The following is an 18,577-nucleotide window of genomic DNA, read 5'->3' on the forward strand; positions in this document are numbered from 1 at the left end:
AAAAAAAAAAGTAAAAAGTAGGTGCCTCATGCCCCTCAGCTGTTGCAGGGAATCATTAGGAATTCATGATCTTTTGTCTTTAAAGAAATTTTATCATACCCATCACCCTCAGCAGTTTTGTACTATAAGAGTTGTCCATGGTGTCATTGGGAGATCATGCAGGAGGATGCCTGATCATTATATAAAGTTGTAAAATCCTCAACAGTCAACAATAGAAAGAAGAAGCTACACATCTTTCTATGGGAGTTCGGGGCCAAATGCCAACAGTCCAGTGTGAGAAGATCTGGGCATATGATTCCAAAAACATCTAAGGAAGAACAAGTTAGTTATCAAAAGATCTACTCCTATGGAGGAACATTTGTATCTCTCATCTCTCTGCTATGGTGGCATCTGGATCTATTAAGTAATATTTCTCCCTAAGTGGAAATGGAGATAAGATGGTAGAAAGGCTGGGGAGAACATTGCTTTCCAGTGAACAACCAAAAGCATTGCTGGGAGTTAGTTTGCTTAAGTTGGAAAGACAAAAAGTGCAGACGCTATAAAATGCACAGAAAGATGGTCAGATGGATGATCTGAGATCTCCTCTTTTGTGGTGCCAGAAGCAGCTAAGACTGCAGGTTGGACATAGATCTTCTATGCAGCATCTCCTTTGTCAAACTGTCTGTAGTGGAAGAGACTCTTGGAGTCCAATTTCCCAGAGTATTTGATAGCTTCAGCAAAAAGCTTTGTCACCTGTCAATACAAAGCAGATGAGGACTGAGCATTGCAAAACATTCTGCAGAAGACTGAGAGAGCAGGCTCCACGCTTCCATGCTCACCCTAAAATGGTTGTGTATAGATCCAGTTCCCAAGCCCATCCAAACTGAAACCAATTTCAACCTGGCTTCAAATAGGTGTTGGCTCCAGTCCCCTGAAGCATACCTGTCCATCTGGATGGATGTAATGCTGCCAGACTTCCTTGGCAAGACAGTTCTATCCTGTGAGAACACTTCTTTCCCTCTACTGCCCAAGCCTTTAAGAGAACATGGAATTGTTCTTCTCAGAGAATCAAACTCTGCATTCAAAATGGTTCACCTCAATTAAGCCGGTGTGGTAATAAATTTTCGATGGGGACTCCTTTTCTGGTTGTCAGTGTTTTTCACAAGTAGGCAGAGGACATTCTTCAATATCCCATTCCTGTTAATCATGTTTGGCTTTATCCTGTCTACAAACACGGATCTCGGCACTCTCTCACACTCCAAAAGTGCAGAAGATTTTGCACAGCTGGACACCAGCTCTAGTCACTGAGTTCCACATCAGCATCCACTGAAATCCACAATAATTTGGCTGTTGTGTTTAATTCGAACCATCTGAGGCCCTTTTGTGACAGGTGAAGCCCCTTCAAAGGAAGTCAAGGTACTACTGGCAGCAGGAGACCCAGTTTGCATTACCAAACACCCCTTTCCTTTCAGTATGTGAAAGGTGCTTTTCAGGAGCTCCAAACAGATAACAACTTCCAACTGGGGACTACAATAGATCTAAATGCTCAGGCAGGAACTCCACTTGGATGGTACTCTGGAACAGGATTGCCCCAGCAATCATTCAGAAAAGCCCAGTTACATCCTGTTTTATGAACTGTGTACTGGAAGAGATCCCCAGTGAAAAACTCTTTCCATGCATAATTTAAAGATGTTGTGGGGAATTCCACACGAGGAATTTGTTCTAAATTGAAAACGATACAACGACAACCTCAATTGCAGTACAAGACCCAAGATTTTTTCATCTATATTTCACTCCAAGCAACGTTATTTCACATAGCAGCAAAAGGAAAATACATTCTAACATTCATATGTTGCTGTGATTTTCTGTCACATAGTTATTTTTCAGAAATAATGAGGGTTCAAACACACCAGAATCTGGTGCTTGAAAGTAGTTGAAAACTCTGAAAGCTTCTATAATCAAGAGGAGAAAGAACAACACGGAAGTACCTGGAAATTAGTGAGTAGAGCAATCCCACTGTCAATAGCCATCCTCCGGATCACATAATTATCATGGACAAACTTGGTGTTGCTGTTAGGCAGGTTAATCACCAGATCTATTTTCCCATCCCTTATCAGCCTGAAGAAACAATGCACAAGACAGTATCACAGTGTATCTTGCTTAATGAAAATCTAAGCTGAATAGCACAGGCATGCAGGTAAACAACACTGAAAATGTTCATTTGTGTTTAGTCTTTGATGCTAAGTCTTACATCCCAAGAGGGGAGGGTTGAGGGGTTAAGGCATTAAGGCAGGACTGAGCAATTTGGGTTCTATTTCTGTTCTATCCAGTGATACAAAGCAATATTCAGCCTTCACACAGTTCAGCACAACTCTTAAAGGTCGATGGACTGTCATCCAGATCTTGCATACTCTCCCAAGATAATGTAATGCAGAGCAATGCACCCATAACAGGCTGAATCAGATAAAACAAAATTCTGAAGTTCCATTAAATCACTATCATCGATCCCAACTGGACTAGAAATTTGTCCCCTAGTATTCGCTATCCCGGATGTTAACACAATTTGGACAAGGTTAGTATTGCTCTTACCTCCTGATCGGAGGAAGGCTGGGACTCAGGCTTTCCTGTGATGGCCATGCCACAGGATTTGCAGGGATACCATTTGCATTGAGCCAGTCAGAGGTTGCTTCAGTGGCATAAAGCTGTTAAGGGAAAAGAAAAGGTTACCGTGTGCCTCATAACACCGAAACTTTTCATTAAACTCACGTGGGTTTGACCCAACACACAGTTCTGGTTGTCGGAACTGATTTTGAAGGGCATTTTTCATCACAGAGGCATTTCCCCATATAGACAGACACAAATAGAACAGCATGACTTTCCCAAATTTCTGTTATCTTTTGCCTGCTGATTGATGACAATCAGTGAATGACAGTAACACATCCAGAAGCAGGTAAGTGCCTTAGAAAAACCTAAGCCCCTCTGATTTTCAATAGAGCTTACATTCAGTCACTTAAGAATGCTTTTTTTTTTTTTATTTCCTGTCTAGCACTAAGTTTTGAAAGGCAGACCTGTAAATCCAGCAGTTACACTAATGCCACTGAGCAAAAGAGTATTTCAATACTTAATATTAAAAGCTCTCCCCAGTCTTCTGCAGCCACGTTGTTAAGTTTCAGTAAGGACACGGTTTCAAAATTATGCAAGAGCTTACAAAAGGGATGTCCACACTACACATTTCCCACATCAACAGCTTACAAGAATCACTGATCATGAACACCTTCTCTACACAAAAGACCTCCCCCTTCTGGCATCTTTGGTTTCTTGGAGAACTTAAATTTATAGTGTGACATCCTGGCTGCTGGCTGAGAGCAGAGCCAGGGTTGTTCTTGCCAAAACTTGTGAGTTAGTCCTGCTTGTTCGATTAAACAATCATGAACGCTTTCAGTTGGGTGATACCTGCTGGCTCTACTGACTACTTGGACAAAAACCCCTGTTGTACTTGGAAAAATCTCCTTTTTTCTGTACCCAAATAAATTCCAAAGTTCATCAATCCTATAGCAGGCTGAGTACATTTCCAATTTTAAAAACTCTAGCTTTAAATAACTGAAACTACTTACCTGGAAGCCTTCCCCATGCAGTAGTTCTGCTACAAAGAGGAACTTGGAGCGGAAGGATTTCTGAAAAAGGAAATTCATTACACAAAGTGTCAAAAGTAGAGTAAGAGACAGGGCTTTGTTCACCAGCACAGAGCTCCTCCAGACTCTGCACATAGACAAAAATACCTTGCTTTGCACAATGTGCACATACACGTGTCTGAATGTGTAGTACAATGCCATGCCAAGGAAACTCTAAAGCCCAAAGTCGCTCCCAGTTGAGACATACAGACATATACAGCAGAGTAAATGTTCCCAAACTGATTTCTTCAGCAATTAAGAAACAGCCTTGCATATTAAATATTAGGGTGACTGCCTTCCCAAGTATACCAACTAGAGTCTCTTTTACTCCTAACCAAACATACTTTCCAACATTATTCAAACATTTGCCCTTCTATGCTGGCAAATGACAAACATGAATGGGCTTTGGGCAACCTGTAGTCGCTCTGTTTGCAGATTGCTGTGATCAAGAGCCTGCGTACATGCAAGTTCACTTCTAACTCCTGTGGCCATATAAAAAAAAAGAAACACTCAGGAAACTGGGACACCCTGTTCCCACAAGGAGCTGAATGCCCAAATACTTCTGTAGTACTCCAAGGGCACCTGTGAAAGACTCATGATACACACCCACATCTAACAGAAGACACAAAGATAAGATGATCTCCTGTAAGCATCTGCATTTGAACAAACCACTTCTGAGTAACAAGTGGGCAAAAATCGAACGCAGCATAACTTTCTTCTGATTGTTGAAGGTACAGCAATGAAAAGATCAGAAGGAGCATGTGCCTTTCTCACTAGCGAGGTAGGCTGAATCCTGCTTTTAGCTCTAGCCTGCTCTTGCCATTTCGCAAGTAAGATTATTGCAAGCTCCCTTCTCAAGCTACTGATGGCTTAACCTCTATGGGCAAGTGCAATATTCTGAAGGGTGAACTATTTCCTAGGAAGAAAAGAAGTCAACAGTGTGTGTTTGTTTTTTTTTTTTTCCCCAAAAGAACCTCATTCTGAAGCCATTCTGCTCTCTACACTAATGGGAAAATATAAATATACAATGTGACAGGGTTGGCAGCTCCCCAGTCGGAGAAAAACCGTTCTGTCTTCTGGTCAGGGGGGCTGACTTTCACAACAGTATTATAAACTTCTATCAAACATGTACTGAACACTTGTGACACATAAAACAGCCTCTCCATGAAAAGAAATTACAGCTGTCAGCTTGCATCCGAGCGGACTCAGATTTACAAGCTGACTGAAAGAACTTGTGTAAGAAACCATTAGTTACTAAAGGTGAAAAGTACAAGCAGATTTATTTAGTGGAAGATATTTATTGCAGGAGAATTGTATTCTCTTTCTGTTACAGCAAAAGTTCTATTTCTTATAATCTCTCTCTCATGTTTGCTGGTATGCCTTGCTATTTGTAAAGGCCTACATCCCCAGTTCTTTCACCACCGCTCCACCAGTTCTTGCTGAGAGCAGGCACAAAATGAAGCCAGCCCATCTTCTGGGCTCATCTTGAATTCTGTATCCAAATGCACTGTGGAGCCTGCAAAACTTTCCGCATATAGGGAACCAAGGGAGAAGGTTACCTTGAAACAACAGACAGAGAGCTGGGATTTAAAAATAAAATACTCCATTAGTGTTTTCCGCATCTCGTGGTCACCAGCACAGATGCAAGACAGATGCACACCCTCCCAGAGATATCACTGAATAGCCCAATCAGGAAAGAAAATAAAAAGAGCTTTTCAACTCCTCTTGCATAAAATATAAATTATTTAATGGCAGAGTCAGGGTTTCAGCATCACAGATTTCTCCAAATGGTGAAAAGAAAAGAGGTCAGATTATCAGCTTGCATAAACTGGCAGTGACTCCTTTTTTTAACAAGACAGCCATGATCCATTTAACCTGGGAGGGCAATAAACCTTTAAGATTCTGGGGAACCTTGACCTTGGCTGTGCCAGCAGTGCTCTCAACCATGGGACAACCAGAGGGTTTCTGGTCCACGCTGGCTGCCCAGCCCACCTTGTGCTGTCCAGCAGGCAGGAAGCAGAGCTTGCCTGATCAACTTTGAGGAGAATTACACTACCAGCAACATTTTGGAGTGGCTGCTAAAACAGGATTACCACAGGAGCTGCAAAAGGAGCATACCACAGTGGAAGGCTCTTGGAAAGTTTGGGTTCATACTGGGCCTGCTTGGCCTGTGGATCGCAGCACAGCCATTAGACTCAATTCACAAAATTCATCAGAGCTGAATATTTCAGCCTCTTCCAACCTCTACATAATTAGTATCAATGACAAAAAGGTGCATCATGCTGTAAAACCTCAACATGTTAAGCCTTCTCCAGAAAGTGAAATTTTGAGTTGACCATTCAGTGCAGAGAAAATAGAGCAACTGCAGCTTGAAAGTAGGGCCTCCACCTCCATCAACTCACACAGAAATTCAGTTTTAAATATTGCACAGTTGTGGAGAGAGGTGCCTTGGTATTCATCTTTCTGAGCCTTCATTTCCCTTCGAGGCACACTGCCTCCTTCACCAATGGGAGGTATAAGACCTCGAGTTGTGAGTTTTGAAGGATTAGTGGTCACTGCCCAACGCATGCACGTTGTATGTGCAGGGAGGGGCTCCCCTTTTCTCCAGCCTTACTCAGGGAAGCCACTCAGAGCTCATGAGTCGAGGCTAAGTCAGGATTCCAACCTTCTCTTCTCAGAAGGTGTTGCTTCTCTCTGCCTGTAGAGTTGGCAGATTTTGAAACAAACCACTGAAAAGCAAGTAGGTAACAAACCGCAGAGTGGTAAGGTGCAATAGTAGTCAGCATTAACTTCGCTCTTCTTGTTTTGTAGATTAATTATGTAAGAAATGTGCCAAGAAGAAAAACCTTTAAGCAATTGATGTCAGATTCTTTTGCAAAAAAAGGAACTGTAAACCACTTATTAAAAAGTACAAAATCTTGTTACTTTTAAAAGGGTTGGGTTTTTGAGCTTTTGGGGTTGCTTTATCTTATTTTTCTTTTTCTTCTTAAGACCTTTGTACCAAGAACATTGGGCTCTGTTTAACAGATACTGACACAGAAGCTACATAAATGCTTTCTATAGCAAAAATTACTCTCTACTGCCTGTTTTCTTTTAGCTCCCCCAGGAAAAAAATTTTGGATAGTTCCTAAGTTTTGACACTGGACTCTTCTTGTTTATATTCTCCTGTTCTCTTTCTTAGTACTGCAGTGATTAGATACATGGGTATCAACTGCCCAGATTCTCCTACAGAAGTTTTAAACTAGGCAGCAAGCAAGAACCTTCCTGCTAATTTGATGTTACTTGGAAAAAGTTTCAATCCATGCGTATGTTTGTGTAAATATATATATATTTTAAAAAAGCAACAACAACTGAAGTTGTGATCTGTGAGAGCAGAAGTTCTATTCCTTCCTGGAATCTTTTCACACACCTCCTTACATTCCCTGCTGGCTCAAACAGCCTAACATATTTTTCACACCTCCATTCAAGTATACTCCCATCGTGACTCCAGTATGGAAAGGCATGTGACACTGCTGTACCTGGTGGAGGTCTAATGGCTTGAAAGTGTTACAGCCACAAAATAGCAGCACGCTTCTCACGTGCTTGGGTGATGCTACAGCTCTGCCTGGAATTAAATCTTGTCCAGCTTAGTGGTATGAAAAATGTCTCACTGTCTTGCGTGGAGGAAGGACCTGGTTTCAATAAACTGACCATATCTGTCATCTACAGGCACTAATCTCTGCAGCAAGATGGCTTCTAACTCTCTTATTCCAGCCCTAAGCTTGTAACAAATCCCTCAGCAAATTTCTGCAGCTCCCTGTATAATAACCAAGATCCAGAGATAAAAGCACTGTACCAGCTCCAGTAAGGACCTCTCCATTTTGTTTGTAACTTTCTGTTTCATTGTTCTTCCAGAGGGATTGCAAAGAAATGCATTTAAGCCATAAAGATGTGAATGAAAAAAGGCAACAATTACTGACTTCCTCCTTGTCAGTCTTTCTTCAGCTTTGATTTTTAGGACTTACCTGGATTCCAATCAAAATTCCTTGCTTAGGAAATGTAAATCCAGTGGCAAGCATAGCTTTCTGGAAGGCAGAGTATACATCTTCTCCAAAGCACGCAACCTAGGAAAAGGCACAAAGAAGGCAGCATGAGGGGACAAGACAAAAACAATCCAAGAACACTGTTTTAGAAGTAAACGAGAATAAAATATTTAAATATGCTCTTTTGACTTTTTCACGCAGAATCAGACTGCTTTTGCATGGAGTCTGCAGTCACAGAAAAAAAATAAATAAATCAGAAAATCACTGCAGGCAAATCTCACAATTTTAATGAAGCAATAACGAAGGAATAGGCAAGGCTTTAGTTTCAAACAGCACACCAAGGAATAACAGCAATTGATTTTGCTGAGTTATGTGAATGTTGCACACAGCTTCTGCTCCAGTGTTTATAAGTGCTCTGCAAAATGTTTAACATTATGTAATGCTTAAATAACCGTGAGTGTTCTGCATGCAGGTCTGCTTGTGGGTGTGGACACAGCAAACTGTGCTGACTGCACCTGTGCTGTCACACAGTTCTGCTGATGAAAAACCACATGCTTTTCCATTAGTTACACAGATGCATGGAATTCTAGCAAAATGTCAGTATGCACTTAAGCAAGCAAGAAAATAATCAAGCCGATTCATAAGAATTTATCTTATACAAATCAGATCTTGATATTAAAAATCATGTAGCAGTTCTCCATCACTCAGAGCTGCCCGTGGATCTCAGCTGCTTACAGATTGTCAGATGACAATGACATTCTTCAAGAACCAAGCTGTGTTCCTTATCCAAATTTGGAATTCTGATGATAAAAAGGAACGTAGGAGCTTTTGTGAAAGTTTGCAAAGAAACAACTGGACAGCCCTTGCTTTTCCTGGCTGACTCCACACTTGTTGAAAAACTGTCAGAAGCAGCAACTATCATAGATTTTTGTCTTTGAAATAATAAATCGACACACTTATACAGATGGGATAAAAGGGCTGATTGAGGATTACTCTCCCATTTTCCTCTCATGGTCCTTCTCAGAGAGTGAGCAAATTCACGGTCTGACCATTTCCATGGTGAGCAGAAAGCAATATTTCATGGAGAAGAACAAAACATGATTTGCCACAACTTCTGAAGTGGAAAATAAAACAAAACAAAACAACAAAAAAAGCCTGCACAAACAAAAATCCCACTGGGGACTGGAGAAATAACCATGACAAGCTCAGTTTTTCTTCAAGAACTCATCCTCGAGCCTTCAGTCTGCTCAGCAGTGTAGGTTTTCTGAGAAGAGATGCACGTCCCTGACATTTTAGGTGATGGATAGTCCTACCCTGTAGGCTTGGCCAGGGACTTCCACCCTGCCAGGGGAAGCTTTCCACTGCAGTGTGATTGAATCACCCCCAATACCTGAAGGAACCTTCAGCACCGTATCTGTAGTGTTGTGGGAACAGACTCCCAGTAAATGCAGCTCTGTCAGATGTGACAAATTCAAGCCCAAATCAAGCCCTGTATGTTGAAAATGTCTTTGAGGAATAATTGAGCATTTTACCCGAGGAGAGTTATAATCCTTACTTCACTCATAAGAAAGACCTTCATAACTGTCACATTTTATGGCATTTGTGAATATGGATCTTTTCAACTCATAAAAGTTAATAGTCCCTCCCTTATGACCAAGGTAATCTCTGACTCCATATAAAGCTTAGAAAGATAATTCTTGCCCTTAGGTACACTTTTTATTCCTTTGTTTGGAGGGCGCATAGCAGAAATGTTCTCTGTGTAGTCAGTTTTGTTCCAAAAATAAGGAAGTCACTGGGTTTTTTTCTGTGCATTAACCTATACTGGCAGGAAATCTTCTGCAACACTGATTTTCCATGCATTAAAGAGAGTGAAATAAACTAATCCTGGAGAGAAGTCAGAGAGCTAAGGTTGTTCTAACCATGTATTTGGGTCTAATGATTTTTCTTACTAAAATGATAGTCTTTTCTAAAGAAAACAGTGAAAGAAGATATAGAAGAGCTCATATTGAATGAGACAGTGCAAGCTCTGCCACATGCCTAGCTGTGATGGAGCAGAGTCAAGCCTAATGTAATTTCCTCACAATTTAATCACTTCCCAAGTTGGCATTCCAGACTGGAATAAGTCTCTAGCTGCTGCATCTCTCCTAGAAGTAGCAGAGCAAGCAAGTTTAAAGATAGCTTGGATGTATCTACAGAAGCTATTGACAGATAAGCAAGAACTCAAACAAGCCTCTTTGTTCTGCACATGCAGTACTTCTTCAAATGATGTCTACAAAACCACAGCCATTAAAAGGCAAGGGCTCCCATCAGTGCTAAGCCTGCTCAGGAAGAGGAACGGCTTTGTTCCTTTATGGCGTGCCATGCTTTCTCAGATACACTCCAGAAGTGCTCACTGTGCTGCTGTGTGCAAAGCAGCTCCCTCTCTCCCTCATCCTACTGACAGCCAATACTGCAGTCATCGTGTTTCTCGCCTTTTTGCACCTTGGGACATGCTTTGATGGTTACCAGGCAACAACAGAAATATCACCACATGTATTTGTTGCCTTTAAGTAACCAGCACGTTCCAAGACCAAACGCCCATGACCTGGAATCTTGATATTGCTATTCTGATGTGTACCAATCGGGGCTTTTGCAGGCTGTACGCGCTCGTCTGTCAGGAAGCTGGTGATTCATAAAATGGACTGACGCATCGAGAACCTCCCAGAACCCGACAGCTCTTGGACAAACTCGTTTCAAGCTGTCACACCAAGCAGGTCCAATGTAGAGCCCACATGCAGGTAAAGAGGGACATCCAGTGGCTGAATCAATCAGGTGTTCCAGGACAATGTGTTTTCACAGATAAGAACAATGTTTTCAATTGTCAAGGATACAGATGCCATCACGACACAGAGATTACTGTCAAAGATTCACTTTTAAAGGTGATTTGCTTAGGTAATAATTAAAAACAAACAAAACAAAACAAAAAAAAACAAAAAAAACAAAAGATACCTCCCCAGTAGAGGCCATTTCACATCGGAGAACAGGATCAGCATCTCTCAGCCGGGACCAGGAAAACATTGGGGCCTTGTGAGATAAAGAGGGTGGGGTGAAAAGGAGAATGAATATTCAATACATTACTGCAAAACTCCAGTTACACTTAAAGCTACAGGAAGAGACAGACATGAATTAATCCACAAGAAGCACTGGTCAAGGCTGATAAGCAAAGAAGTATTTGGCAAACAGGCATCCCCAGCATCCTGATGATGGACTGGAACAAATAAGCACATAATTCACCACTAAATCATCCTCTTAACTCTTGCAATCTTGTTCATATCGTGACAGCAGATTTCTAATCTGTGGTAGCCTACTATCATTTTTAAGACTTTTTAAAACAGAAAGTCTGCAAGTGTTTAATTCACGAAACAAGGAGAGATATTATCTAATGCCAGTCAGTTTTCTGAGCAAACATCTCAGCAGCAGAAATTCCTCATTCGTAGGATGAAACCATTCCACAGGTGCACAGCCTCATTGGCAGAAAGCAGGTGAAACTTGGCAAACCATTTTCAGATTCTTTTTCCCTTTCTCCCTCAAAAATACACACCACTAATTTTTGTTTAACTTTCACTTGAGTGTATTAAAACTACCGATTATCTTCATTACTATTCTGGGGAGTTAGGACATAGCAGTATCATTAGCCTCTAAGTTCTCTTGTTTAACTTTATTGGAAAAAAAAAAAGAATACAACAAGATAAATCTCTGGTAAAGAGCCCATGACCACATATGGCAAACATTCCAAAATAACTGTCTACTAATTAATGAATTCTTAGAGGTTATTTTATCTATCTTAAACCACTACATGCATTTACATAAAGACAGCGTCACTGCTGCTTAGAGAAGATCCAAAGATGTAATTCTATGCTTGGAGGTCCGGGAGATAATACTGCAGGCAAGACAGATGCTGTTTCATGGCACCTAACAATGACCAACTAAAATGTGACAGCAGAATTTCTCTGCGAGAGGTTTCTCAGTGCATGTCATCTGTCTTGGTGACTTTTAGATCAGTTTTGCTTCCTCTGTAAGAGAAAATTTTTACAGTAGACAACTCTCCAGTCTCACGCTGAGATCAGACAGTCAAGGTGGATTATTTTTAATGCATGTCTTGGAAGGTAACAATAAGAAAAGTCTTCCAACCAGTCCCCTAACTTTTGTCTGCCATCAACGTGAAAATCAATCTGAAGGAACAGACTCTGTCTGGTACTGCAGATAAATCTTATGTAAAAACTTAGCCAGTCATGCTATACCCATGATTTCATCTTGGTCAGGATGAACATGTTTCACTCTGAAAAGAAACAAGGCAAGGCAATATTTTAGTCACTAAAACTAAATTGATGGGACTCCAAATTCACAAAGGAAAAGCTACGTCGAGAAAGAAAAAAATTTCATATTCTCTTTCTAGAGTACTTCAGAACTGCTGGAAAAACAAAATCCCATTTCCATGCAAATATTCCTACTAATAAAACCAAAAGAGGACAGAAAATATCATGCTCAAATAATGAGAACCAGGTTTAACAGGAATGCTTTTCCAAGTTCAGCATTTCCAAATGCGTTAGCAGGGTTTTATATTTGACAAATCTGTGCAGAACACAAGCAGTACAAAAGGCTTTGTAACAAAACTTTCAAGAAAATAGCTGGGTTTTCCACTCTGTAGCCCACATTCCCAAGAGAGATGAAACTCTTGACTGTTTAGCTAACAACAAACAGCAACACAAGCCCTGAGTCTAAGTAACAGAAATTTACAGAAATAAATGACACTCAAAAATAATAACAAAAAACCTTCAGCCTAGACTTTCAGAAAAAACTCATCTGTGGTATCAACAGAAAGCGTTAGGTTGCTTCCAGACTGAAGATTTTGTCAGCAGAAAGATGTTAGCTATTTTCTATTCTTTCAGTTCTCACTTAATATGGAAGCTATTAAAGCTTGAAAGTTCCTGTACAAGCAATTCTCATTATCAGTCATATCCTTGCACTGCTGCTCCAGATTTTTATGATTAAGAACTTCAATTTTTTTTCCTCTATGAAGTATTCAAAACATTTAGAGCTCATTTTGGTATCTTGAGTGCTGTATAAATCTAGTAATTCTGAAAAGTAACATCTTGGCCCCACTGAAATCAACAAATCCAATACTTTAGCTCTACTTTAACTGGTGGTACACATATAAGAGGTTCCATGCATTCAACAAAGGCCCATGTCCCAGTCCATGAAGATAAAATTTGAGGACACTCAAAACACAAATTTGTACATGTCCACACATAAATCAGATAGCGTTACAAAAAGGCTCAAACTTCAGTATTCAGATCTTGAAGTGCATATCCCTCAGACAGTTTGGAATCATAATTAAAAACAGGTTAAATACAAGGGAAAAAGAGAGATGGATGTTGTTTAGCACTGAATAATTTTCCTTTTGCGTCTCTAAAATTCCCAACACACGTTCTCATAAAAGAAACTGGAAAGGGTCAATTTGGCCAATATGTAAATTGTTCTTCAGGCATCAATGTTGTACTCACTGATGTCTATTAACATGCTAAGTGCTGGCTCTGTTTTGCTCTTTTTGAAACCATACCTTAATCCCAATGTATTTGGACGGAATAACGGGATGCTCCAGTGTTGGGAGGGATGATTCATTAACCTCTTTTCCAATCATCACTTTTGTGGCCACATCAATGAAGTCCACACCCAGAGTCTTGGATACAAAAGGGAAGGAGCGTGAAGCCCGCAAGTTGCACTCTATTACCTGATGGGATTATGAAGGAGAAATACCACAGTCAGGCGCTGTGCCAAAGGAAATAGATTAATTCATGTCTCTGGAAATCAGTCCTTACTCCTCTTGACAGAGATGGTCTTCAGATTGCCAAATAAGAGGCACAGAAACTGTGTTCAATGATACAAAGAGCAATGAGGGATGGGAAGTGGGGAACTTGAGATACCAAGATTCCAATGCTCTGCAGCTGAGTTTCAGCTCTATCGTCCATAGATCACTCTGGAAATTGTCTTATACAATACCCTAAGTTAATACTCAAGCAACATGAGAATTTCCTCAGAGGCATTAAGTACAGGCTTTAGAAGCCCTCGTTGCTCTTTTTCAGGGTAACAGCACTTCCTGCACTTCCTGAATGCCCACCTACACTTCCCTTGCCTTCATTTGGAAGGCATTCAGTGACCCAGGCAAGAAACAGGAGTTCTGCACCTTTCTGAGAAGCAGGCCACAAAATCCATTAGCAAGAAACCAAGTGTTCTAAGTGAGAACGAAGGGGCAGCAAGGCAGGGCAAGAATAGGTTAAGACAGAAGGAAAAAGGTTTAATCCAGAAAAAAGGCTGAATGATAGCAAGGAAGGAAGACTGTCCTATTCCTCTGTACAGTTTCTGAATAACTGTGTGAAATAAAAGAAAGGTGAGGAACAGTTAAGTATGTTTTCTTCAACAAACAGCCCAAACAGCATCTTGTAGATATAACATCTTTTCCATACTATGTCATGATTTCCACCCATTCACTGCTTCCTCAGTCATACTCTGCTCTCGTTCCTGTAATCTTCCTCCACTAGAAACAGAAAGCTAACTGTCATCCATAAAGGGTCAGACAGCTGCCATACTTCTGTTACTGATAGCTATTAAGACCATACTATTCAGAAAACCATGTTAGCAGCTTATATTCGAAGCTTTATCACTTATATTGTCCTGCTTTCTTTTCAGTAACATGGAAGGCTTATTTTAACAACCAAAACAGCTGAAGACCAGAGGGGATATCTGAGAGCTGAAAGCAATGACATTTAGTTCATATGATGAGGCACAGGTCTCAGTGCAGTCCATCCTGCTAAATACCGATGATTTTGGGAAGGACAAAAGCCCACGGTAAAATTAAGCGACTGCTGATGGACAATGAGCCACACGCCATCAGATAAAGCAAGTTAGAAATCCACAGCAGAGCTACTGTGACAGGGAGAGACTGCAGGAGCCATGCACTTAACTAGCCCCAGCAGAGACAACTTACCTTGGCAGTCACAAAAGCACCTACCAGCACGTTGTTGCCTCGCACCAAGAACTGCACGTTGAATGGACCAGAGATGGCAAAGGCATTTGCAATCTTTCTTGTAGCAGATTTTACCTACCAAAAACAATATATATACACACATATATATGAAAACAAAAATCCCATGAAATAGCACCGTATCAATAAATCATCTCACATGCAGATTCCTTTAAATATTCCATCTCTCTGCTACGGCACTCTTTTCCAATATACCCTCATTTTGACAATAAAATATATTTCACAAGCAAACAGTGTTTAATCTACCTGGTAACCCAGAGCCTAAGGCTTCATTTGATTGCAGAAGTAAAAATACAGTTTCACGTGTATGTGAAAAAGGGAGTGAGGGGAAGAGAGCATAAAAGCCTGTCCTATCTGTCACAACTCCTACACTGCACACTGCAGCCTGTGTAACTCTTTGTGAAATAAACAGTAGTGATGATTATCTACTTGGTATTACAGACATCCCAAGAGTCTTTCACCAACAAGCCTGCCCCATCAGTGGAAGGTGTGTCAGCAGAAATACCCCTGACCAAACAGGGAGAAAACTAGGGCCCTTATTTCTTGGTTGGCAAGAAATCACATACTATCTCAGTACAAATGTTTGAATAGCTTGGCTCCAGAAGATGGCTGCTCTCAGAAACAAGGCCTTGGACATTTTTGTAAACAGATCTTTGTAAACAGAATTGGGGCACAGGATGACGTCATGGAGTATTGCATATTCATTCAGAATATGCATGTTGACAACTAACTCCGTATTACTGGGTTCATTCTTCAAGGGGGAAAAGAGTAAAAGTTAGGTGAGGCTTATTCATTCTCATATCCTTTCCAGAAAAGGCAGGCAGCTAAGAAGTTGTACACCTGATCTAATCATTTAAGGACTGAGGAGAAGAAGTGGAGAGTGAACCCTGGCATACACATGGATAGGACACTCCTCTACTGCAAAGAAGTTTATCCTAAAAAAATGAGACAAAAAACCCCACAAAAGTGTGTACTTCTTTCTATTGCTTAAATTAACGGGACATAGATCAGATCATCTTATAAATGCAACAGAGTCACAGGGAGTGCAGTGACATCCTACATTTGCACAAATCACACTGGCCTTTAAAAAAACCATCACTGATTTGATTTCTTCTGAATTTTTCCTTGAAGTTCTCTGAAGCAAGGAGAAAGCTGAAATAAATTCTTATTCTCCTTTCTCCTTTCAGTACAGGTACAACACCTACCTTTTCCAAGGCTCCCTGGCTAATAGTCTGTGTGGGTAACATGAGAGTGGCATCTCCGGAGTGAACGCCTGCATCCTCCACATGCTCTGAAACAGCATGTGCAATAACCTGCACGCAATAATGAGACAGTAATCAGTCACATCACACTCTCCCGTGAACTGTACCCCCATCTCCCTGCCCTTTGCTAGGTACAGGCCAGCAGGCTCTTGAATAGAGCTGTATCCAAAAGCAAAAAGAGATGGTGCAAGAAGGAAATCTCCCCAAATTCTGGAGGAGCAAACGCAGGGCATATGAAAAAGAGGATTATGTTAGTTTCTTTCATGCTATGCTTAAGCATACTAAGAATGGTAAAATGAACACAGCCTGGAGATCTTATGACTTCCAGTAACACATTTGATTTGGAAGCTAAGAGCTCATCAGACTTGAAACCAAATCTTTCAGCTCTCCTGCCCATGAAGACCAAAAATTTGCCATTCCCCCAAATCTGTATACGTTTGCTTACTCTTTCACAGAATTTTAATCATAGAGAAAAACAATAAGGGAAAATTCAAGCCTCAGGGTTTAAACTAAATGAAGTTGCATCAAGGTGCACCATCTTGATACTCAAAAAGACAATGATCTTGTCTGCTAGTTAAAAATAAAGACTGAAAACAGAACATTTCTGTAAAATGAGCAGTTTGTGATTGCTTGTGAAAACTGTATTTGATCAGCAATGAAATGCAAGGTGAAGCTGTAGCAGTAAAACATGTAATACCATAACACATCTAGCAATTCTGATACAAGTCATTTATGAAGTCAGTGCTTTGCAAATCCATAACAGTTTTATTCCAAAGGATTCATTCATGTGACTAAGCAATGCTTAAAGCAAAAAAAAAAGAAAAAAAAAAAAGTACATAAACAAACAATTTAGGTGTATACAATAAATAGGTTGAGCTTTTCAAACATTATGTTTTTGAACCTCAGACAAATCTTCCCTTTCCCATTTCTCTGTTCTTCTCAGTACTGCATAGTAAGTCCTTAAAAACCAGACATTTTTACAAATCTCCTATCTTAGAACAAGTTTCATATTAAAGAAAAGCAAAAGTTCTTACTCTTCCTGCCTTGGCTACAGCATCCATTTCCACCTCGCGGGCATCTTCAATAAATTTAGTGAGTACCACAGGGTGATCCTGTCATCGTGACAAGACAGAATAAGAAAGCTTTTATTTGATAGTATTTGTGGATCATCCAAGTACTCCACTATTCATCACAGGAAAACCTCTGGAAGCGGAGTCTCACAACACCCATCTATTAATACCCTCATTCCACAGACAAGTGAACTTTGCCAAAGAAATAACTGGAGAAAACTTCACATGATTTCCCCAAAGCCACAGAGCCCTCCATAAAGTGTCACTATGACAGAGAATTTGCATGCAAAAATACCAAGGGCTTTTAGGTGACACCATGGCAGAAGGAAGATGCTTGCACAGATGCAGTGGCCTATGATCTCGCCTCCCAAAGATTTTCTTTACCTCTGAGATCTTCAATGTGCCCCTGCTCTGAGTCTTGCAGCCACCTCACTGGGCATACTGCTTCTCAGAGTAATTGATTCTTGGCATACTTAATGACATTGCAGAGTTGCTGTTTGCCACGTCAGTAAGTCACATATTTTAGGCAACCAATACATTCCTTACTCATTTCTCTGCCTGGGTTCCTAATTCTCCCAGGGAGAAGCTGCCACTAATTATAGTTGGCCAGGTTCAACCTGCCCTTGACTCTCAACAGGTTCCCTGGTATACACAGTTTTCCTCCCTCTTCTTCCCACCCACCTCTGGGATGCCAGCACACATTTGTCCAATGCTTTCTCCTCCCAGCCACCCCTCCAAGAGATGGTTAAAAATCTAATCCACATTCTTCCAGGCCAGCTTTATGTTTCAACATTTTAACTGTCCCATCCGCTATTAACTGCCTGTTATTTATTAGAGAATAAAAGGGAATAAATGACAGCCTGGGCATGCTCAAAAGACTCCTCTTGAAAAAAATATAAAGCAACTCTGAAAGTTACCAGACACAACTCCTTACATTTATCAGTGCAAGGGTAAATTCACAGGCAAGGACAATGCCACAGCCTCTGCTGTTTCATAAATTTAGTGGCTCATGTCTTGTAACTTTCTGTTGTGATGCAGTTTTTCACAAGGAGATCTTAGATGTGCACACAACCTTGTTTATTCCAATCTATCACAAATCTTGCAAGAAGTTTTGAACATTACTGACAACATAAATGCTATAATGAGATAACACCATAATAGCAAAGTGGCTGCAACAACAGAACGTGGGTCAGGCGCTTTACCTGGAGATGCTTTGTTGGGAAGCAGAAATAGGAAAGACTTTGTAATAGAAAAATGAAGTCTGTGTCCCATACAGACGCTCATATTCAGTTGTATGCTCACAGCTTATTCAGTGGAATCGATTACAACCCATCAAGTTTTGATGAGACTAAAAATCTCCCTAACTTAAAAGAATACAGTACTTTTGTTGTTTTGATTTTTGCTAGTTCAGCTCCAGCTATAGTAAGGCTGTTAGCAAAATAAAAATACTGCATGAAGAAAGAAGCCTTCCCTTTGCAGCCTGACTAAACTA

General features: G+C 40.6%; 1 protein-coding gene across 8 annotated transcripts in view; it reads right to left on the reverse strand.

Annotated features, from left to right (window-relative positions):
• CPS1 (carbamoyl-phosphate synthase 1) overlaps positions 1–18,577 on the reverse strand; it is a 243,899-nt gene that overhangs the window by 142,380 nt on the left and 82,942 nt on the right. For 4 of the 8 annotated variants that reach the window (XR_004160253.1, XR_004160254.1, XR_004160252.1 and 1 more), the window contains exons 29-37: positions 17,050–17,127; positions 15,959–16,066; positions 14,721–14,810; positions 13,272–13,442; positions 10,661–10,735; positions 7,655–7,753; positions 3,594–3,653; positions 2,569–2,681; positions 1,968–2,097 (exon numbers count right to left, since the gene is read on the reverse strand). Coding sequence is in view for 4 of the 8 variants with exons in the window: in XM_019616913.1 (XP_019472458.1) it covers positions 634–732; positions 1,968–2,097; positions 2,569–2,681; positions 3,594–3,653; positions 7,655–7,753; positions 10,661–10,735; positions 13,272–13,442; positions 14,721–14,810; positions 15,959–16,066; positions 17,050–17,127 (1,023 nt within the window). In the remaining 4 variants the exon portion in view is untranslated. The other 4 variants (XM_019616913.1, XM_031554105.1, XM_031554106.1 and 1 more) reach the window with 2 other exon arrangements.

This window comes from Meleagris gallopavo, chromosome 7 (assembly GCF_000146605.3).
Source record: "Meleagris gallopavo isolate NT-WF06-2002-E0010 breed Aviagen turkey brand Nicholas breeding stock chromosome 7, Turkey_5.1, whole genome shotgun sequence".
NCBI lineage: Eukaryota > Metazoa > Chordata > Aves > Galliformes > Phasianidae > Meleagris > Meleagris gallopavo.